Here is a 22536-nt window from a genome sequence, read left to right on the forward strand (position 1 = left end):
TCCCTGATCAAGCCCAGGCAGCCTGGAAGTGCTCTGAATGGTGTCCTGAGACTGCTCTGCATTGCTTCTGCTAAGCGACCGATGCTTATTTCACTGGGGCTAACTGTGTTGTTTGTTGGATGTGCATGTTAATATCAAGGTCCTATATTGTAATCATCTTAAGGATTTCGGTTCACGCAGCACAAGCCACCTGGACGGAAATCATTTAGAGAAAGCTGCAAAAGATAATCGAGATGTGCCGTTTGGCTGACAGAAGACTAAGGGTGAGTTTCAATTTAATGAAATAAGGTATAGTGCTATTCAATGAAACTTCAAGAGACTGGGAGGCAACTGGAAAAAAAATGTGTGTTCATATTTTATAAGTCTAATGTGTTTAGACTTAATGTGTTTTTAAGAATGCTATATAATTATTATTACATAAATGGTAGTTATCTCTATATTAAAATCTTACTGACTTCACTCAGATGATACAGCTCTATAGACTAGTCAGACATGTAGGCATATTTTTTTGACAACTTCCTTGAAGAAATAAAAGGCTTTAATCATTTCGGAATGGAATCATGTATAGTGCATGTGAGTGGGTGGACTGGTCACAATTGAGAGCCGGCCCTCATTCTGCATTTAGAATATCTTAAAAGCCAAGTCGATTCCCTGGCGTGAAAGACATCTTTTAATTTGTGAGAGACCAGGGGGAGATTTCCAATTTCTGCTAAGGCAATACAAATTCCTTTTCCTATTCTATCGCCGATCTTGATAAAGGGCAAACAGCTTTATAAATCTTATTTTAGATTTCTTTCTGAATGAAGTGCACATACACATCAAGACACAGAGGTATAGGATGACAAAGAGGCACAAAGCTATTATCCTGGGAAACAAACCTAGAATAATTAGCTGCTGTTAGTTTTACGTGAGACAATTGAAACTGTCCAGATTTAAGGACTCCGTCCCCAAGCCGCCATTAATCAAATAGAGTGGAATTCACTTCAATTGACTTTCCCAACCCTGTGTAAAAAGGGTGCCATTTTGAGAAATGGAGCTGCTCTGCAAACTGAAATTCAAACATGTTCCTCCAAAAACAGATAGAGGGCATTACGGGACATCTGGTCCCTGAAGACACTACAGGTGGATAGTCAAGAAGCACTTGGGAAAGAGAGATGCATATGGATCACAGAGATCAAGGCTTTGATTGTGAAAGAAAGACTTACAGTTCTGCATAGTCCAAATGTCATTTCGTCCACCACTGATGACACTGGGACAGTCGAAAGGTTTGTTATTTCCACTAAATGGCATCAATGTGTAATACATTTGATATTTACAGTACATTGAAAGGGAAGAACAAAATGAGCCTGCCCATAAAGCGTCCCTCCTGTGTTCCCAGCACCACTGTGATTATTGAACCAGTGTGGTAAAAAGCCCCACAGCGATACCTGGGAACTTTCATCTCGTACAGCATTTATTAAACTGCCTCTGCTGTTTGCAGCAAGATCAATTGGGATGCCTATAGGTGTTTAGTACCATTAATCATTAACCGTAATTAATGACAAATAATAATGACTGTCCATTGTCCTCTTTGTCTTTTATTAGTTTCTCTGATGTGATGATTTATTCCTATAGTTAGCACTTTCATTATTTTTCCTAATTACCTGCACCACTTCTCCCATCAAAGTACCGTCCACTTGTAACACATAATTGCTTCTGCCATGAATCCGGTTTTGTCAGTAATGCTCATGCCCTCTCAACAGTTTTCACTCCATTAATATAAACACCTTGTAATTCAGGGTGTTATGTTGCTGTTGATACATTTCCTCATTAATTCTGATTTCATAGCTGGCTTGTTTTTGTGATGTCTATGTCCCCAGTTATTACTCACAGCTTTTCGTAGTTAAACTGCAGCGGTTAACATTCTTTCTGTTTTTGTAGTCTTCTGTTAAAAGCTGTCCCGTTGCTCTTGGTTTCCAGAGCCCACGGCTCAGTGTTTTAAAATGCAAGCTCTGATTTATGGTGGCAGCGTGCAGAGAAATCAAACATTGCATTCTGAAGTCCTGCAGAGCGGAACTCACAAAAGCTACAATTCAACAAGCGCAGACCAAGCTCAAAACCAGCCTGAGTTTCAAAATCAAAAAACTTCTTGTATGTGAGTTGCAGTGTGCAGTGTTCCCCTAATAGGTGCAGCAGATCCATTACGCATCGGTTCAGCTCTGGAGCAGAATATCAAGGGATACACGTTCCAATGGTAAATATTACATACAGTGTGACCCCCGGGGAATTGAACCAAACCATTTTTATGTATTTATTTTTTTCACAGAAAAACAATTTTCTAGTTATGTGCGTCGTAAGGTACAATAAGCTGAAAGCAGGATTCTTCTGTCACTTAAGTTCCTTTTCTATCATGTTTCTGTTTAAATGTTTTTTGGATTTTAAATTGAAAAATCCCAAGCCTAAGTGGTCTCTGCAAATGGGGAGCAAAAACAAAATGAGACAAATGTTGCTTTCATGAAAAGTCGATTTATATATTTTTGGATTTAAAATGGAAAACTCCTTGGTTTAAATCCTCAAAGTGATCATTCCAAATGGGGTGCAAAATACAATCTGACACATTGCTTTGGGGAAGGGGGGTCTTCATGATGCTTCCTCAGAAGACATTGTCAGCCAAATTCCTACTACTGTATTACTAACACAGAGACATGCTCCGGAGACCACTGACACAAACACGCTGAAACACTGGAAACCAGCACATGGGTAATTATACACCTACCAACAAAATAATGTTGTTTTTTGACGTCAGGTCCAAGAACAATGAAAGAGGATGAGAAGTGATGTCAGAGTTCAGTCTATAACAGTGATGACCTGCTGTTGGGGGGGGGGGGGGGTCTATGCTTTGGAAACAAAGACATTTCATGAAGCCTTCATTGTCTTATCTCTTGTGCCTTTCCATTTCAATATATTGAGCTCCGCTCTTTCCTACGACAGCCTAATAACCGTTTCTGATTCTAGATAGTGACAAGCATAATTGGAGGTCACAGGTGCTGCTGACTTGAGGTCATTTTGTATGTTAACAAGATCATTTAACAAGGCTTTCAGGAAAGATGCATGCTGGGAAAAAACAAACAAGTGAGTTATTGCAGATGGAAATGGAAGGATAAGTGGATACATGTGGCACTCAGTTGAGAACACACCAATCATCATGCACACTGTATCACTATCTCAACACATACTCACATTGAGAAAGAGGGTTTTCCTCCTCTGCAATAATTTATAACAAAATGCATGGACTCGCAGTAAAACTAAATATGACCTTAGCTGAGGATGCTGAAATGTGCATTTGGTCATGGAAGTTTTTCAAAAACCACCACAATATTATTTTACAACAGCAACATGTTTTTTATTATTTGTAATCGTCCATAACAGTAAACACACAACCATGACATATTCAGAAGCTTTAAAAAGACAGTTACTGTTTATTTTTAGTACATCTGCTTCGTTTTCGTTACTTTTGCATTGTGTTCTATGCTGTTTGCTGTGGTGTTGTGAGCCTCTTGCCAGGTCGTCATTGTAAATGAGCATTTGTTCTCAATTGACGAATCTGAATAAATAAAGGTTTTAATTGATGGATAATACTCACACGCTTGACCTTTCTTATCAGCTCAACCTTAGAATATGAATTTACATTTGATATTCTAAGTGAATGGGCAAACCAATTCATTTTTTTTTTATTATTGATCTCGCTGCCCTTGGACCTAGTGTTATTTTTCTTCTTTTTTTGTATCCAAGGTTAAGTTAATAGCTTGTGGGTGTAGAAACACATTGGGAAGTCTTCAGGCTAGAAGAAGGTGTGATAATCTAAACAAATCAGATCAGGAATCCAAGGACATTGTTTAATGAAGGGGTAAACTCAAATACCCAACAGGGGAGAGGGCAGTCCTTGCTCTGCCACTGGATAGCTAAGATTACCGAGACAAGAATTGGAATTCTGGTAATCCAAATCAACTCCCTGGGTAACTCACTCGATCCTTTCCTGTAAAACTTTCAACATTTTAGAAGAAGACAGCATGTGTTCTAACCAAACAGTAATTATTAGTCATCATTCATGTAGGATTTGAGTATATTTGATCCTGCTCACATGGAATTGTATTTAAAGTTACAGGTTCAGTAATATTTAATGATATCAATTTTTCAGTAAGTTAATTGATATTAATAGCGTGTGTTATTTGTATGTTTCCAATGACTTCCCCAAATTGAGCCTGGGTCTCCTGGTTTAGGATGTTATCAGAATGCCTTGAGTGAAATATGTCATTGCATTCAGTTTTATTCAACCTCCCATCCTACCAGGAATCCTGTTAGAAGTCTGTCTCTGATAAGAAAGCTGTTTCCAATGTTATTCAAGTCTCCTGATGTCATATCTGCTCCCCAGTGGCATGGTAGTGGAGGCCCAGAGGCAGCCAATGTAATGTTTATCAACAGATGTTTGCATCTCTAAAACCATTGTGGAACAAAAAAACCCAAATCTCTTTCTGGAGGGATGCCATATTAATCCCAGGCAGGTGGAAACACTTTTATAAGTCACTTATGGGGTAATTGAGGTTTTCTTCCATTTCAAGCCATTAGCAATCCTCTGTGGCTCATCACCATCGATGTACATGAGAAAATAACAATCGCTCAAATACTATAGCAATGGTGCCCACTATACCAAGTGAAGCAATTAGTAATCTGTAATGTTGTTGAAGCTGACACACCGGGATCCTTCAAGAAGTTGCTTGATGAGATTCTGGGATCATAAGCTACTAACAATCAAACAAGCAAGATGGGACGAATGGCCTCCTCTCGTTTGTAAACTTTCTTATGTTCTTATGTTCTTATATAACTATAAAATAGGAAGTGACTGAGAAAAAACAGTCAAGAGTGACTGGGTGGAAATATGAAAGAAAGAAACAACACATAACTGGATGTGCATACTGGATTTGAACATGTGTGTCATTGCTTTGTAGCAAGATCTATTTTTGAAGCAAGTGCAAATGCAAAAGGTATATACTTTATTTATAGCATTTGAGTGTATTATTATTATTATTATTATTATTATTATTATTATTATCATTATTATTATTATTATTATGTGTACTATTATGTACTGTCTCTGCATGTAAGTAGTATCTGCATGTAAGTATGATCCAGGTAGTGCACACCATTTTCCAGTATTGTACTGTATATCAATGTATTCCATATAAGGGCTGCGAGAAAATGGCCATCAGTCTACAAACCAAACCATACATCACACGACAACCTCCAGCAAACCTAACTAGACGCAGCTGACCGGCAGTCCATGCAATGCATGTTACCCCTGTCTGCTTAATGAGCATGCGTGCCTGCTGCATTGTGTGGATTGGGTCAGCCTACTGTACCAATAGAGTGTTTAGTACCAGGGGGGAAAGGCGCAGTTATAATGAAGCCCATGCAACTTAGTATTAGCTGATATCAAGTTCAATCAATGTGTCTGCTCTTTGTGCTGTGTACAAAATAAGAATTGTATTATTATTATTATTATTATTATTAGTAGTAGTAGTAGTAGTAGTAGTAGTAGTAGTAGTAGTGAGCGGACATTTAGCAGTAGGTGTACAGTATCTAGTTGTAGTTGTATATCACCGTTAGGATGTTTTCCTATTTAGAATCCCTACGAGCACGGTAAATGGACTCAGAAAAAGGTCCTTGAATATTTATGAATGTGCTTCTGTAAACGTCACTGTGCAGTAGTGCTTTGGATGCTAGTGACTGGAAGAGGCAGAGAGAGAGAGAGAGAGAGAGAGAGAGAGAGAGAGAGAGAGAGAGAGAGAGAGAGAGAGAGAGAGAGAGAGAGAGAGAGAGAGAGAGAGAGAGAGAGAGGGCAGGCAGCGGTTGAAGCGTCATGCAGAAAGCAATCAGCAGCAGCACCAACACATCACAGCATCCAAACACAGACCTGCTTCAACTTTCTGCAAAAATGAACAAACCAACTGCTTCTGTTGACGCCCAGTTGCATACCCTGTGTGCTAGGAGTTAGAGGCAAAAAAAAACACAAAGCAAAAAAAAAAAAAAAAGGATTGTGTTGAAATCGTAAGCAGTTTGCAAAGGATCGTGTGATTAAAACGCCTCTCTGAGCCATAGGACTGACAGTCTTTGATTGCAATGCAACTGATGTTTTTTTTTTAAAAGCTGGATATGAAAACATTTGTGCGTTATTTTTTGCTCCGTGGGTCCAACTGTTCTCTCTGAGATTTGTGCATCGCAATACGGACAGCGGGACCCTTTGTCACAGTGTAAACCCATACTGCGTGCAGGCGAGGGTGTGTTGGCGATACGGAATTTGACATGCTGGGAAAGAAAAGTGTTTCAATAAGCAACCTCATTCACCTTGAAGTTGTGTTTTAATTAGACAACACGCTGTTTTGCTACAGTCGGAGAAATACGATATTTTGATGACACCCTTTTTCACAACCTTTAGCCTTTAAGCGTGCAGCGTGGAACCTCCGGAACGGCGTGGTGCTGAAAGGATAGCGCTCGCTGTGTGCAGACAACCGGACAGGCTGCTGTTGTTGCTTCTCAAGCCTTACCTGGCATAGCAGCTGTACATTAGTTATACATTATTCATCTGAATTGATCGGATTCATCTTCGTTAGTTTGTTTGCGTGTTTGTTTTCTTCCTTCTGCTTCTTAGGCTGTGTACGCCCTTTGGTTGAATGTTTGCCGGGTTTCATGGCGGTGGCACGGAAGATCAAAACTTTGCTGACTGTTAACATTTTGGTTTTCGTGGGGATTATATTGTTTTCGGTGTACTGCAGGATCCAGGACCGCTCAGAGGAGCTCGTTCAGGTCGGAAGGAGCTCCGATCAAAGGATCCGAAGCAGGAACGCCAAGGTCGGCAACTTAGTGGACAAACAGTCCATCCTTCAAAGACTGGAGCACCTGGAGGACGTGGTCTACAACCAACTAAATGGTACGGGATTCAAGATTATTATAATGAAATAGTATCATTTAAATATCGAGGTTAGTTATAACAACGTTAATTATAACAAGCTACTGCACTGTACCAGGCAGACTTGTACACCTTTTGTTTCTCCAGGTTAAGGATTCTGTGGTACTTTGAGGAGACTGGTGTATAAAAAATAGTAATAAAATAAATAAATACAAAAAATGCAAATAATTTAAAGAAATTAAAAAATCTGTAGACTGACACATGTTTCCCGTCAGTGATATTAGTATGCCCATACCAAATCCATGCTTTTGAAATGTGTAGTTTGACACATAAACACATTAAATAACTACAATAAGAGTATGTCTTTGCTACTGTAGTTTTGTGTTAGAGCTCTGGTGGATTCAGGCTGAAGAACATGTTGTGTAGTGTATAGTGCCACACTGTTTAACAAGTATATTTATCTAACTGCACTTACAGTCAAATATTAAGTATAACATATATAAAATGGAATGTAATTTAGTGCCACAGGATCGTGAATGTCTCCAGAATAGAGAGGACCTTGGTTTAACATGCCTACAACTGAGTGCCCCTTCTATACCACTACACCACCACACCACACCCCACTAACAGGGTACTGTACAAGTTTGGTTAGGGCAACATTGACGTTTCATCCTTAGAGGGTGACATTGTGATCAGTCTTGTGTTGGGATGGAGCCAGTCATCATAATGCTTTGCCGTTTCCGTAAAATACATTTACTGGAAAGCTATAAAACTGCTCAAGATCTAGTGATTGAATGAATGTGAACATTACAGATACACTAGGGGAACGATGTGATGATGTGTGCATCCAATCAAATGAGCCTGCGGCTTATCACTGCTGCTCCCATTAAACTGACCCTGAGCTTAATGTAAAACCTTGCTCTCTCTCTCTCTCTCTCCTCTCTCTCTCTCTCTCTCTCTCTCCTCTCTCTCTCTCTCTCTCTCTCTCTCTCTCTCTCTCTCTCTCTCTCTCTCTCCTCTCTCTCTTCTCTCTCTCTCTCTCTCTCTCTCTCTCTCTCCTCTCCTCTCTCTCTCTCTCTCTCTTCTCTCTCTCTCTCTCTCTCTCTCTCTCTCCACCCACTACCCCTGTATATAGATGCTGTCACATGACCATCTGTATGGTTAATCAATGACCTAATTCATGAACTCATTCCTGAACTCATTTCTGAAAGGTGAAAGCTTGATTCATCTGACTGCATGGTTTTTGCACAGTGTTCAAGAACCCTTTGCGAATGCTCAGAGCTCCGTAGAAGATGTTTGCACTGCTGGTCTCTGTTCAGAAATAGCTTTTTCAAAGCTGATCTGGCATGAAACCCTCTTCCATGTGTGTAATAGAGAATCAGAGTATCTGTATAACAGGAACGCTCTGACTTTTTTATTATTGCGTAATGTATCGACTCATAATACCGACGCAGGTTAAAGAAGATGCTTTATGTTCAGTCCTTGACATCCTATGCTTGGCTGGTCCATTCATTTCCTCTCTTTGTCTTCCATATAAATTCACTTAACTGTTTTCTCTGTCAAAGCAGATGGATTCATTTTATCTCTCCTCATAAATTCTCCACTGTATAATGCTAGCTAGATAACCATTGTCACAGCTAGAGTAAATCAGAATTGATGACATTACAATTATGACCAAGTAATGAAACGAACCAGTTATGATACAAGCTTGTGTGTCAACTTACATATATTACCCAGTGCCAGTCAAAGTGTGTGTCAACTCACATATATTACCCAGTGCCAGTCAAAGTGTGTGTCAACTCACATATATTACCCAGTGCCAGTCAAAGTGTGTGTCAACTCACATATATTACCCAGTGCCAGTCAAAGTGTGTGTCAACTCACATATATTACCCAGTGCCAGTCAAAGTGTGTGTCAACTCACATATATTACCCAGTGCCAGTCAAAGTGTGTGTCAACTCACATATATTACCCAGTGCAAAGTCCATTGCTTTTTGCTTCCATGTTGTTACTGACATACTTGCATATTGTACACGACACAAAGGGGTAGATGTACTAAGATGGGAAAATAGGTATTTGGGTGTTCGCCTCAGAAATGCATTCAGCACCAATGGCAACCCACAAGAAAAAGCAGACTGGGAAATGCAGCAACAATTTTGACTGTTTAAAACATGCTTTCAAAAGTTCTTAACAAATTAATGCAATTGTAAGTGTTGCAATTGCCAGCAGCTTTAGTACATCTCATTATAATATTTGAGAACCCTCATTTGCACTATCCCCAACCCTTTTTGTGAATTTATACAAGAACACCCATAATTACATATTCATCTAAGGTTGAACCACAAAGAAAAACTGCTGCCGCAAAGCATTCCCTAAAATGTTGCTAACAGCATTGCGCTTGTTTAGTACATTTCATCCTAGACTTCCGACTCGCTTGCAACTTGTTTGCGACTCTAGCGACAGCTGCAACACTTTAGTACATCTACCCCAGAATCCTTTCTGTTATTCCATTTCATTTGGATTCCAAATTATGCTATCCTGCAATAACAGGACACAGTGCAGTTTGGATAAGCACAAAAATGTCACAAAAGCTCCCATTGATTCACAGCATAGCCTGCTGTCTAACAGCTGATTCAGTTGAAGACACATAAAGGCTGTAACTTGGTGTACTTGGTGACCACCCTTATATTCTTGACAAGGGAAGCATTCAGGGTCTGGGTGAGTGGGACTGGAGGATGCTGTCTTATAAACAGGTTTCAACAGGGTGGTACGCCCGGATCTCCGCTTTCTAAATCGGGACTGCAGACAAAGAAACGCTAGAGACGTTCATTATTAACAGGTGGCTATTAACCAGAATTGAACTGCAGGTGGAGAATCGTTAGCCTGGTGACCTGTTCTCATGGGTTATTGCTCTGCTGAGCAATAAAACCATTCTTTATTAAGCCATTTTACTGCCATGAATGCTATATGGATTGGTCACATTTTAGCCACTAAAGAATTCTTAAGGGAATCATAATTTACCGTTCTTAAACAACAAGATCGCCTTGAGCACATCCGTTTCATAAATATTTATCATCTCAGAGAGTCAGGTTTGCATGCACAGATTTATTCTAGCATTGAACAGCGAGGTATATTCTACAGGGCTCATCTAGAGTACAGCGTGTCCTACAAATAGCGAATGCATCCCTCATTGTATCCCCTCGGGGGAAGCTAGTCTTTTTTAATATTGCCAACACCTTGATAGTTGGATTCTGTACAGAATATGAATGCACAAGCCTTGCTGTTGATAATACAGTGCTGTCACAATCCCAACTTCACAGAGCTCCCTGCATGCAGGAGCTTGTGTTCCTTATCCAATGGTCACACTTGTAAGTAAACTTAACAAGAGTCAGCAATGCAAATTTAATTGCATATGCACTACTTTGTCTTTGTCAAGCAAGTTTGCGATACAGAGTAGTACAGGATGTGAGCAAAGCATTCTAACTTTCTGGATCATATTTCAAAGCAGAGCAGAGCAAAAGCAAAGGCACATCGAGCTCAGGTGTGTTCTGTTGTTTCTGTACTTTTATACTGTAAAATTATTGGATCCAGTTTGTCATTGACTGTGCACTTGCTTCAAGAATATGTCTATGATTATTAAACCTGCTTAGTAATTCTAATTATTACTGGGTTAAGGGTGGGTGGATGAACTACGACTCAGAGCTCTGAACTCAAATCTCAGCTCTAACCAATAAAACTCTGATTAACTGATTCAATCAGAGCCAGGCAGCGGGCACATTGAAAGCAGCAATAAATCCTGTTATCTAATTTGAAGCACCACATAATCCTGCAGTACTGCTTGGCATCACAGAAGGAGCAGGCATGATCACATCATTGCAAGCCTGCACCCTGTGCCTCTTCTTATGTATGATTAAATTCAACGTTTTGTTCTAACCTGAAACACCACATTAGAGAGCATGCAACACCAATGCATTTGAAATAATGACCCGTATGTTTCACATAAAGAAGTACTTACTGTAAAGTGGCAGCAGTCTTTCAAATCCCAACCTGTGTCTTTGTTTCCCCCCTTGATTGTGACTGAGTGTGTTAAACACCCTAAAGAACAGAAGAATGATCTCTATCGCTCAGTTTATTGAAGCTTCAGGAAGTTTTACTGTACATGTTTTAATATCTTTCCCAAATCAATCATAGTTTACAAAGTATAATCATGAGCAGAAGCTCTGTAGAGCAGTGAGCTACGCTAGCATGCCCTTCAGCCTGTGGAAAGCCTGCATGTCTGCTTAGGCTGATACAGAGCCACCTACTGAGGCAGTAACTTTGCAGAACTCAATCATGCACAGTGAGAGGGTCACTCTTCTTGATACAAACTGTGGTGTTTGCCTTCCAGTATCTGGGAGCAATGTGGTATCTATTTTTCACTGTCAGCTGTATGGCTTAGGCCTTACTACTGACGAGGCAATTGAAAGACAAGGGCAGAGGTATAAATGACCTTTTCATAGCTGAGATAGCCCTTCGAGCAGTTACCCCTTGATTGAGAGCTGGAGATCTACCAAAGCTTCGTCAGGGGAAAGAATTTACATTATGGGCAATTGTCAGGCAGTGATTGCCATACTTCATTTGCCATAAAAAAATGATGACGAACAACGTGTGTTCTTGTATTCCTTATTGTAAACCTAGTTAACTGACTGACTTGCCAATAACACCAGTTCTTTCCTATCTAATTAGTGCAGAGCTGTGTTAAAACTAAGTGAACCTCCAGAGGGTAAATTATAGGCAATATATTTCAAAGAACTGAATTGTCTTTAACCATGCAAAAAAGACCAAAGATTGACATTGACAGACTGCAGACTAAAGCTCAATTTTGGAACTATTTTAAATATAAAAAAGGACTATACCTGTATGTTAATTGCTGTACCCAACCATACATCTTTATGATTTTTTTTGACTGTAGAAATTCCTACAAATGTAATGATCAACGCATTTCACTGCCGTTGACATTGCCTGTGGAATGCTTTGACATTCAACTTGTGTGCTCTAACACCGCTGTGTTCATTGAAGCGGGGATGCTCTGCTGGGATACAGCACTGCAGCGAGTCATTGATTTACAGTGTCATGAAGCATCAAGGGAGACACATGGTGCCGTGGTAACGGACCGTGTTGTGGGATTCTGAACCCTGCAGGTCAGATGAGGTAATAAAGCTCTATAGCTGTACAGTGGTTAAGACGCTTTTCAAGCAGGTGGGATCCATGTGACAGATCAATGTGTACAAGAACAGGGAGTCAGATCAATTCATTGTTGGACGAAGTCTCTCTGGTTTGTTTGTTTTTTCAAAAAAAAGCCAAGTGCACCATGTTCGTAAACATTGCACCTCAAAGGCTGTCTAAACTCGTACCATCTAAAGCAAACATTACTCAATCAAACTGTCACACTCAGCTGAGGAGAGCCCTTGTTGTCAAGAGGCAGTTGGTCAGGATAGGGACCGAGTCAAACAACAGCACTTTGCTGGGACGGATGTGCGGTCAAAACCAAGGACTACAGAGCAGAACCCCTCTCCGGGGCCAGGCCAGTGTGCAGGAGTGAGCAGCAGCACTCTGTGATGACACAGATTAATAAAGAGCTGCTGCACTAATGACCTGATTAACAATGAATTGGAGAGTTTGGAAAACGCCCTTCAAATCCAGGAGTTGTTAAGGCCATTGTCTGCTATTGTCTTATGTTAACGGCATTTTTGAAGAGTACAAACTACTCATTTTTATATATATTGTAAAAGACTTGACCCACTCGGGTTCGTTGCCCCTTTAAAAACACGACCCAGGACATTGAAATGGATTTTCTTGCGCGGTTGCGCTATTTTTAATAAACACAAAAATAAAATAAAATACAAAATAAACACCTAGATCCTCTTGGAGCGCTAACTATACAGGTTATTCCCTGACTAACTTGCAGGACGGCTAAGCCGTTTACCTGACACTACAAACACAAACAAACTTCGCAAGTCTCCAGCACTTACTTTTCAATGACTGCTCGGAAGTAGAGCACCTCTCTTCTGCTTCCTTCTACTCAGCAGCCTCGTGCAGCCTGGCTGCACGTCTTAAATACCCTGCACCTGGTTCTAATTTTTAATCACCCCCGGGTGCAGGGGATAATACCTAGCAATACAATTAAACAATACAAAAAGGTGCCATTTTTTCTTCAGGGAGGTTTTTAACCCCCTCCCTGCTGTCTCACACAACCCTCTATCTTACAATATATAAAAATTATAATAATGTCCGTTGGGTCATTTATAAAGACATGCTGTTGATACAGTGTACAACTTACTCTCTAATGTCTTATTAATAAATATATTGGGATCTGAATGAAATCAAAGTTTCTGGGAATGTCATAGATTTACCTACCGCAGTAACTGATTTAGTATCACATCTAGAATCAAAGGTAGCAGTGATTGGTTGATCTCATCTGTTTAGGGATTCATTAATCATGTTTATTTTGCCTCCAGTAAATCTGCTTATCATCTGTTGCTGCTAAATCAACATATTGTGTATTCATTGATGCGTTCATTAATATGCTGAGATATTTATTTCATATGAGTGTTTGATGAGCGAGACTAAAGTAACAGCTCACAATGCATTCAGTCAATAGAAACCTGTCCTCCTCTAACAATCTTGGTACAGTTCGTAATGTTATTCATGCTTTTTAATATATTTAATATCATTGCAATTTGAAAAACAAAGATGAGGAAGCTACTTTGATGAATACCTAATGGAACTGAACCTCAGATATAAAGACACTGATGTCAGTAAGTTACTTATTGTGATTGATTTGTTAAAGTAAAATTCAGTTCATACATTATACATTCATATATTACTCATCCCATGTGATTTGTAAATCATTGTATGTCTTATTGTGGGTATCGGCGGTAATTGTATTCAGGTTGTGTTCAGCTATTGTCAAGAATAATAATTGTCACAGACTTCTGCCATGTTGGCAGGACCCATCTTGAAGACCCAATGTGAGAGTCTCAATCTGCTTAAGTCAAGCTCTAATTAGGACACATCCTTAAAATATCTTCCATTTTAAATACTCAGAGAATAGAAACACATGCAAGGTCACTGTCACTTGAAAGAAGACCCACATGGCAAGCTCCACTCTGACCCAAATATCATATCATGTCTAGATTTCTATAAACAAGTTCAATCCTGGTTTAGCAATCATGTACCACGGTGAACTATTTCCAGACCATACTTGGTGCACAGTGTGGCAGCACAGGCAAGCCTTGATCAAAATGCATTTTCATTATCAGACCATGGACTTTCAGAACATGGTCATACAGTACAATACAGAAGATCACAAACAATGACTGCCAACAATGGTGCCATGGTTAACGCTGGGTAACGTAAGGCAGAGAACGCACTCTGGCTTCAGGTAGATTTCACGATGCATCTTTTCTCTCCTAAAGGTCTTGCCAAACCAATGGGATTAGTGGAAGGACCTGGTGGTTTGGGGCAAGGAGGAGTCGCTGCCACCCTGAGGGATGACAGCCATGAATCAGAGAGCAAGTATGAAGAATACGGCTACAACGCCCAACTGAGCGACAGGATATCTCTGGACAGATCCATTCCGGACTACAGACCAAAGAAGTAAGTCAATCAATCAGCCATAGGCACACTATTGCTTATCCAAATACTAATACACTTTTAGACCTTTTTAGGAATTTGTCTAACTTAAGCTTGGCATTTGGTTAATGGCAGATGACATCACCAGTGCTATAAATACTGTGCTCCACTCACGATCAGATTCTGTTGTCAAATACTGCCCGGGGGAGGAGGGGTATTTAACAACCGGAGACTGACAATATGCAAAGTAACCTATTCTTAGACATGTGCATTTTTACACTGACCATGTGCATTTTAACACTGAGCAGAACACATATAAGCTAATTTTCATTCATTTCAGTTTGTGAAACCGATAGCACGTTACAGACCTTGCGCGCTGGTGCTTAATTAGAAGTTAATTGCACAGGAGCTATCAAGCGGTGCTCTTCGATGACTAGGGTGTTTAATAGATGCTCTCCACATGTTGCCCATCAGATATGATATTGATTTCTCTTTTGTACAGATGCTGGGGGCCTTTCCTAACTAGCTATGCTCTTGAGTTAAAGTCTCTATCAGCTGATGGCAAGGCTGGCTGGTGCAGGAGCTCCTACACTGGAGCACAGAGGCGTCCGAACCATGTATCATGTCATTACCAAAAGCCATCCAGCGTGGATACATGTTTCTAAGAAGATAACATAACTTAATAACAATAATTAAATAGCAATACAGTTTTTATAGACGTTATTCAAGGAGCAGATTGTATTATCCAATCTATAACAATCTAATATCCAACTTGGGGTCCAAGCTTGCGTTTGTGTGTAGAATGTGGTTTACAGTCTGAAGCACAGAATCACCACAGTATTTTTATATTGTTTTCAAAATGGATGGCACTCAACAATTTTATTATGTTATTTTTTATAATACACAACAGCAACACGGAAAAATAGTATCTCAGTGTCTAATATCTTATATATATATATATATATATATATATATATATATATATATATATATCAAAATACCATTTCTACTTCATTTTCCTGACATCATACAAAACCCTATAATAGGAGTTCCATTCCAAATATTAATGTTACATCGCCAGTGTTGACAGGACCAGATGAAAATGAGTCTTTAAACACAGTTTTCACATCTCATGCAATTCAGCTTAAGAGTTTTCGATTCAGCTTGCGTCTGTCTCCGTGACAGTGAGTAACAGCAGAGTGTTTTTCTGTATTTGTAAGCAATATATTTTAAGATTCATTTTTCTTACAGCTTTACAGAAAAGTACCATTCTGAGTGAAATCCCATTAGAGTCCCATTAACAGACCTGCATTGCATCTTCATTTCATCACGATACCACTGGTGTGTCAACAAAACAAGACAAAACAAAACAAAAAAAACAATGTTGTGCCTTTCCACAAGCCTCATTCCATTGCAGATGAGCCACGGCGTACTATAAAGGTTTTGTAAAGGGGGCGGGGAAACTTTGCAAAGAATCTGTGAAAATCTCATTCAAAATAATACAGTCCCTTTTCAATGTAATTATACAGAATCGGAGGGCTGGCTAGTGCATTTATTATTATTATTATTATTTATTTCTTAGCAGACGCCCTTATCCAGGGCGACTTACAATCGCAAGCAAATACAAATACATTCAAGTGTTACAACAGTGTTAGTGCATGTAATGTAATGATCAGAATCGGAGGGCTGGCTAGTTCATGTGATGTAATTATACAGAATCGGAGGGCTGACTAGTGCATGTGATGTAATTATACAGAATCGGAGGGCTGGCTAGTGCATGTAATGTAATTTTCAGAATCGGGGGGCTGGCTAGTGCATGTAATGTAATTATACAGAATCGGAGGGCTGGCTAGTGCATGTAATGTAATGATCAGAATCGGAGGGCTGGCTAGTGCATGTAATGTAATGATCAGAATCGGAGGGCTGGCTAGTGCATGTAATGTAATGATCAGAATCGGAGGGCTGACTAGTGCATGTAATGTAATGATCAGAATCGGAGGGCTGGCTAGTGCATGTAATGTAATGATCAGAATCGGAGGGCTGGCTAGTGCATGTAATGTAATGATCAGAATCGGAGGGCTGGCTAGTGCATGTAATGTAATGATCAGAATCGGAGGGCTGGCTAGTGCATGTAATGTAATTATACAGAATCGGGGGGCTGGCTAGTGCATGTAATGTAATGATCAGAATCGGAGGGCTGGCTAGTGCATGTAATGTAATGATCAGAATCGGGGGGCTGGCTAGTGCATGTGATGTAATGATCAGAATCGGAGGGCTGGCTAGTGCATGTAATGTAATGATCAGAATCGGAGGGCTGACTAGTGCATGTAATGTAATGATCAGAATCGGAGGGCTGGCTAGTGCATGTAATGTAATTTTCAGAATCGGGGGGCTGGCTAGTGCATGTAATGTAATGATCAGAATCGGGGGGCTGGCTAGTGCATGTAATGTAATGATCAGAATCGGAGGGCTGGCTAGTGCATGTAATGTAATGATCAGAATCGGAGGGCTGGCTAGTGCATGTAATGTAATGATCAGAATCGGAGGGCTGACTAGTGCATGTAATGTAATTATACAGAATCGGATGGCTGGCTAGTGCATGGTCTGTGATAACAATGTGGGTTAGGCTGTTTGTACAATCAAACTTCAAATAGTCTGAACATTTTTCATTAGTTTTCATTATTATTATTATTATTATTAGTAGTAGTAGTAGTAGTAGTAGTAGTAGTAGTACCAATAATATATGTAGTAAATGTTTACCTCTGTATAAATGACTGGATTTTACTACCTTATTTTTTACAGTTATCCTGTGAACACTAATAATATTTTGATTTGTAAAGATAAAAGTAAAATCGCAAATAGAGAAAATATATATTCAGTCACAAGAAACACGTCGTGCAACGCTAGCAACCTTGTTTATGGTAGATTTTGAAAATGTAACAAAATAAAATCCGTAGGAGAGACAGGTACAGCATTACACAGAAGAATACAGAACCACCTCTCACCTAGAAATGAACTTTAATAAACATGAACACCACATGGATAACCTACAATTTGTAGTTTTAGAAGAAATTAAATTAGATCAATTACAATTGAAATAAATGGATAAATAGACTCAATACCATGATGCCTGAAGGTTTAATAGAAAGGAATATTAGATCATTACATCATTAACTGTGTAGTAAATGACATCACAAACAAATCAGTAGATTTAAATAGAAACAAGTGAGTGCCGTTACCATGGCATCAAAAGCCCACAAGCACCTCCACTGTTTGTTTACAAACACACTATCCCTTGACAAAGGCATGTTAAACATACTGAACATTGGGAAATTGTCTCTTTTGAGCAAAAAGTATGTATATAAAAAAGGATAGCATCAGAATGATATTCGACAATATGTTTTCTTGGCAATGTGGTCTTGACTTGGAACAGTTTTCAAAACATCAGCAGATCAAAATATCATCCGGTTTTCAAATTATTGATTTATGAAGAGGTGTAATTAAATATATATATATATATATATATATATATATATATATATATATATATATATATATATATACACGCACAAGCACCTGCCCAGGATATGTGGGTGGAGTGTACAGCATATCATGCTGCATGACAGGTAGTGTTCAGAATGTAAGTTGCCCTATTGCTCTGCCTACAGCCCTCCCTGCTGAGCGAGTCTGGTGGGAATTTGATTATGATTGCTTGTTGCTGCACAGATTCAGTTCCATCATCACAGAGACGAGCCACTCTCTAGTTCTCTTCACATTCTTTAAATGTACAAACCCTAAAACCCCTCCAGGACTGGTATGGTTTGCTTTTTAAAGTCTGCTCAATGTGGTTAACCGTGTTTATTTGCAAGATGAAGGGATGCTCTTTAGTTAACGTTGTGCAGCTTTGGCTTCTGCTATGTGACTCATCAAGCTTCTGCATATCTTAACTGGTTTGCTGGGTTCAGCACCTACATGTGCCTGAGGGCAGTTTCATATTATAATGCTATCTGCATACTGTGAATGCAAATACAATGTGATGCACCCAGGGGGTCCATTTTAATGATCTTATTATTGAAATGTCTCGTTGTTTGTATTGTATAATGTTAATTAGTGGGTCAATAGATCACCTTATAGGAAATCCCCAGTAGTATTGAGAACCACCACGGCATAGATATTAAAATAGACCTCCTTATGTAATAAAATAATAATAAAAAAAAAAACATTCCAGCTGCTTGACATGGCAAGGTGAGCGGTAACGCACAGAAACTGCAGAGGAGTGAGTGAATGTAACTTTATATAACAGAGGACAATATTCATAGGGACTATGAGAATACAGTATTACAATGGCACAGTGGTGTAATCCTAAACTATTGATTTTATCAAACAACAATTATTATACAAACTCCCATTTTATTGGTATACTGAAACACATATAATAGGCAATGCATTGATCTAATTTCTACAAGGATTTCCACAAAGTGTCTTTCTCCATCTTTGTCAGCATGCTTTACTTTACGTGTGTGTGTGTGTGTGTGTGAGTGGCTTCACATGTGTTTGTGTTGGGTATAGAAGAAGCTCCTATTGACTGAATCAGACAGCCATGCAGGAGATGCGACTTCGCCTACATCACAGCTGCCTATAGAATATATAGTACCAGAACAAGGCTCTGTTCTCTTTCCGGCTTGACTTCACCACTGAAATATCCATGCGGGATGCTGCAGGCCACATATACATTTTGAATGCTCAGTGCAGTAAATCAATTTGTTCATTTGATTTTTAATAAGACCCTGAGATTATTTCACAAACAGACAAAACACTTGTTAAAGAATCGCTCTTTGAAAAGAAGAGAATTAAAAATAATAGGATTTTCAAGTACTCAGCTGGCAGGCAACCTTTCAAGAGTATATGAAATGCAATGATTACAAAAAACAGTATATGAAAGAGAAGGTGAATTGCCACTTATTTCCCCTCTGTTCACCGTCGATTTAACAAAACAAGCAGAGTCTGAATTACCCAGCTCCGAACGATCCATAATTATATGTATTTATTTATAGACCCTCAAATCCACCCCCACCTGCTTTAATCTGACAAGCAGGGGTATTCCATAAGACATCCAAAACTCAATGCATGTGCTGGCTAAACTGCTACTGTATTGGGTAAACCTTAACTCTAACCCTAATACAACAGAACTATAAAACTCTAAAGCCTCACCCCAACCCCAGCCCCAACCCCAACCCCAACCCTAAACCCAACCCCAACCCCAACCCTAAACCCAACCCCAACCCCATGCCCAACCCCAGCCCCAACCCCAACCCTAAACCCAACCCCAACCCCAACCCTAAACCCAACCCCAACCCCATGCCCAACCCCAGCCCCAACCCCAACCCCATGCCCAACCCCAACCCTAAACCCAACCACAATTTGAGAACCTCTTCAAACACTGAAACGTGACGATCCTGCCCGGGTCCCGTGTGGTTCTGGCTCATATTTTGACAGGCTGTGTCCGCTGAATGTTGTGGTAGATCTGTGTTATTGTCATGAACTGTGTGTATGTTAAAGATGAACACCTTTGACACATGACAGGTGTTCTATTGCAGTGCAATCCTCACACAACACTAGCAAAGCGATAAGCGATTAGGATATACCTAATGAAGGCACTTCCGATTATAATTACAATACAATCACAGCGCTGTATTGTAAACACCAGAAATAGAAAGAATGCAGAGCAGAAATGCACACAGGCAGACTACCGGGGGCTGATAAAACAACAGCAGTGTTCATCAAATGGAAGCTTGAACTATGGAGGTTTTACTCTAATATGGATTTTTAGCAAACATGTCGATATGCATTGTGTAACCCAGTCTAGTCAGCCACACAAATGTGTTGTAAGTTTTATTTTGTTTAAAATCATGTCCAATTTGTCCTTTCCTTACTCCGAGGGCATAACATGTTATCCAGTTTAAACGCAGCCATCATAGCAGGCTGCTGCAAGGTCAAATCCTAACAGGCTGTTTTGCTTGCTGTAAATTACTTCTAAAAGCAATTACTTAGACCAGCAACAAAGCCACCCTACAGTGTGAAATATGAATAGACCTGACATATATCAATGCTGCAGCATTAATATGCCTTATCACTTAAGCACCAGCGGAGTCATGCATTGGCTCAGAAAGGACTAGTGAGAAAACAAGGTGGCATTTTCCCATTCTGTGAACAAGCTGTTGATAAATGGTTAGCCCACGGAAAAGTAAGGAGCTGTTGGTAGTAGAAAAACATTAAAAAAAAATCTTAAATCTTATTTCAGTATCAAGGATATTCGGTAGACAGCAACTCGAATGAACAAGTGCCACTTGTTTCACGTTATATTGCTCATAAAACAAGAATTTCAGAAGCAAACAAAAATGTGAGAGTGCAATTTTATTTCTTCAGCGCTTAGCAGCATCAGCAACATCTAACATGCACTGGAAGAGGACCTTGGAGAGGATTGATTTACTTTTTCTAAAGCTTTTAGAGAAGGAATGCTGCCATTTCTCATAATGCCTTTAAACAATGGCTGAGACCACTGGACCACTGTGCAATCTCTAATGGGAACAATTTGAGACAAAGTATACATGGCAGTGGTGGGGACAGTAGTCACAATATAGTCTAATTGGTTCACACCGCTAAGCTGAGGGCTACAGTAATGCTTTCTTTTTTGGCACCAAGTGAAATATTGTATAGACTGCTTGAATATTGTATTATTTGCTTTTGTATTGCATTGCTGATGTGCTGTTCACATCTATTTCACTGTTAAGATGGGACATGTTTATTTTTCTGGGAGCTGAGCTGAGCAATGATGAAGGAAAAAAACACAGTCGTGTGACACAGATATACTCAGCTGGGCTGAAATAAGCTGCCCAAATGTTGTCAAAGTAACTGAACATGCAGCCGTGTCTTTTGTTAGCACTGAGTGTTTCTGTTCACACAATCCAAAGAGGTGTGCAATTATACTGAGAGCTGTGCAAAGAACATGTGTTTGCAAGTCCTCTTTCAATATTACCGACGGTTTAGTTCTTTTTTTTTTCTGTGTATTTTTTTGGGGGAACATGTTTCCATTCCTCATACTGCAGCACACACACCCTGTTCTACTCGACACAGCCACATTGATTGAGCTAACGACACAAACACACAACCCACACTGCAATGCAGCCCAACAACATAGCAACCATCTTTACTGGGGTAGGCAGCTTGTGTCCAGCATTAACATCAGCAATTGTGCTACAAATCTTAAAGGAAGCACGCCCTAATTTTTCATTCATATCTCCCACTCTCCCCTCTTCACATACAGTTTACTTAAAATCTCTAGTTAGTTAGTTAGTTAGTTAGTTACAGACTTTATCAGTTATTGCAGATCATATAGTAAATTACTAAAAATCTAAAAATATTAAATGTGCTTTCTTGTTGGTAATACACACACACACACACAACCTAACTGTATTGAAACCCATTCTGAATCAATACAGAGTAAATGTTGCTTGTAGGTAAAGTGTTTTTCAATAACCGAATGATGTAACTTCATTATTCGGTTCAGTAGAAAGCAGCAAAAAAAAAAAAAATCTCTCGGTGGTCTTGTTTTTGTGTGTTACTCCAAGGACAACATAATTACCAAGTGAAATAAACTGGCTATGTGACCTCGAAAAAGGAGCACTCTTTGGTTTGTAATGGACTGACCCTGTGCCTTGTGTTTTTACATGGATCAAAAACAACAATCAAGCAGGATTGATTTCTCTGCAAAGACTCTTTACTTGCAAGTTTTCATTTGTGACCTCATTAGCAGTTTCTATTTTCTTATTACAGGTAATCAGACAAAACACAGCCCACAAAACTTTCAACCACTACAGTGTATGGATCATGAATACAACCAATCCTGTGTTAATACTCAGCGACATAATTAACAGCTACAGTGGGCTGCTTATATAACCCAACAGCTGGTCAGGGTTGC

The 22536-nt window shown here is 39.5% G+C and overlaps 1 protein-coding gene across 1 annotated transcript in view; it reads left to right on the top strand.

Annotated features, from left to right (window-relative positions):
* The first annotated feature begins 5892 nt into the window (after positions 1-5892).
* The window catches only part of LOC117427614 (polypeptide N-acetylgalactosaminyltransferase 9-like), a 49401-nt gene continuing 32757 nt past the window's right edge, over positions 5893-22536 (top strand). The window contains exons 1-2 of the mRNA XM_058994124.1: positions 5893-6964; positions 14402-14582. Of these exons, the coding sequence (XP_058850107.1) occupies positions 6724-6964; positions 14402-14582 (422 nt within the window). The 5' untranslated portion in view covers positions 5893-6723. The remainder of the gene's footprint in view (positions 6965-14401; positions 14583-22536) is intronic.

This window comes from Acipenser ruthenus, chromosome 21, assembly GCF_902713425.1.
Source record: "Acipenser ruthenus chromosome 21, fAciRut3.2 maternal haplotype, whole genome shotgun sequence".
Taxonomy (NCBI): domain Eukaryota; kingdom Metazoa; phylum Chordata; class Actinopteri; order Acipenseriformes; family Acipenseridae; genus Acipenser; species Acipenser ruthenus.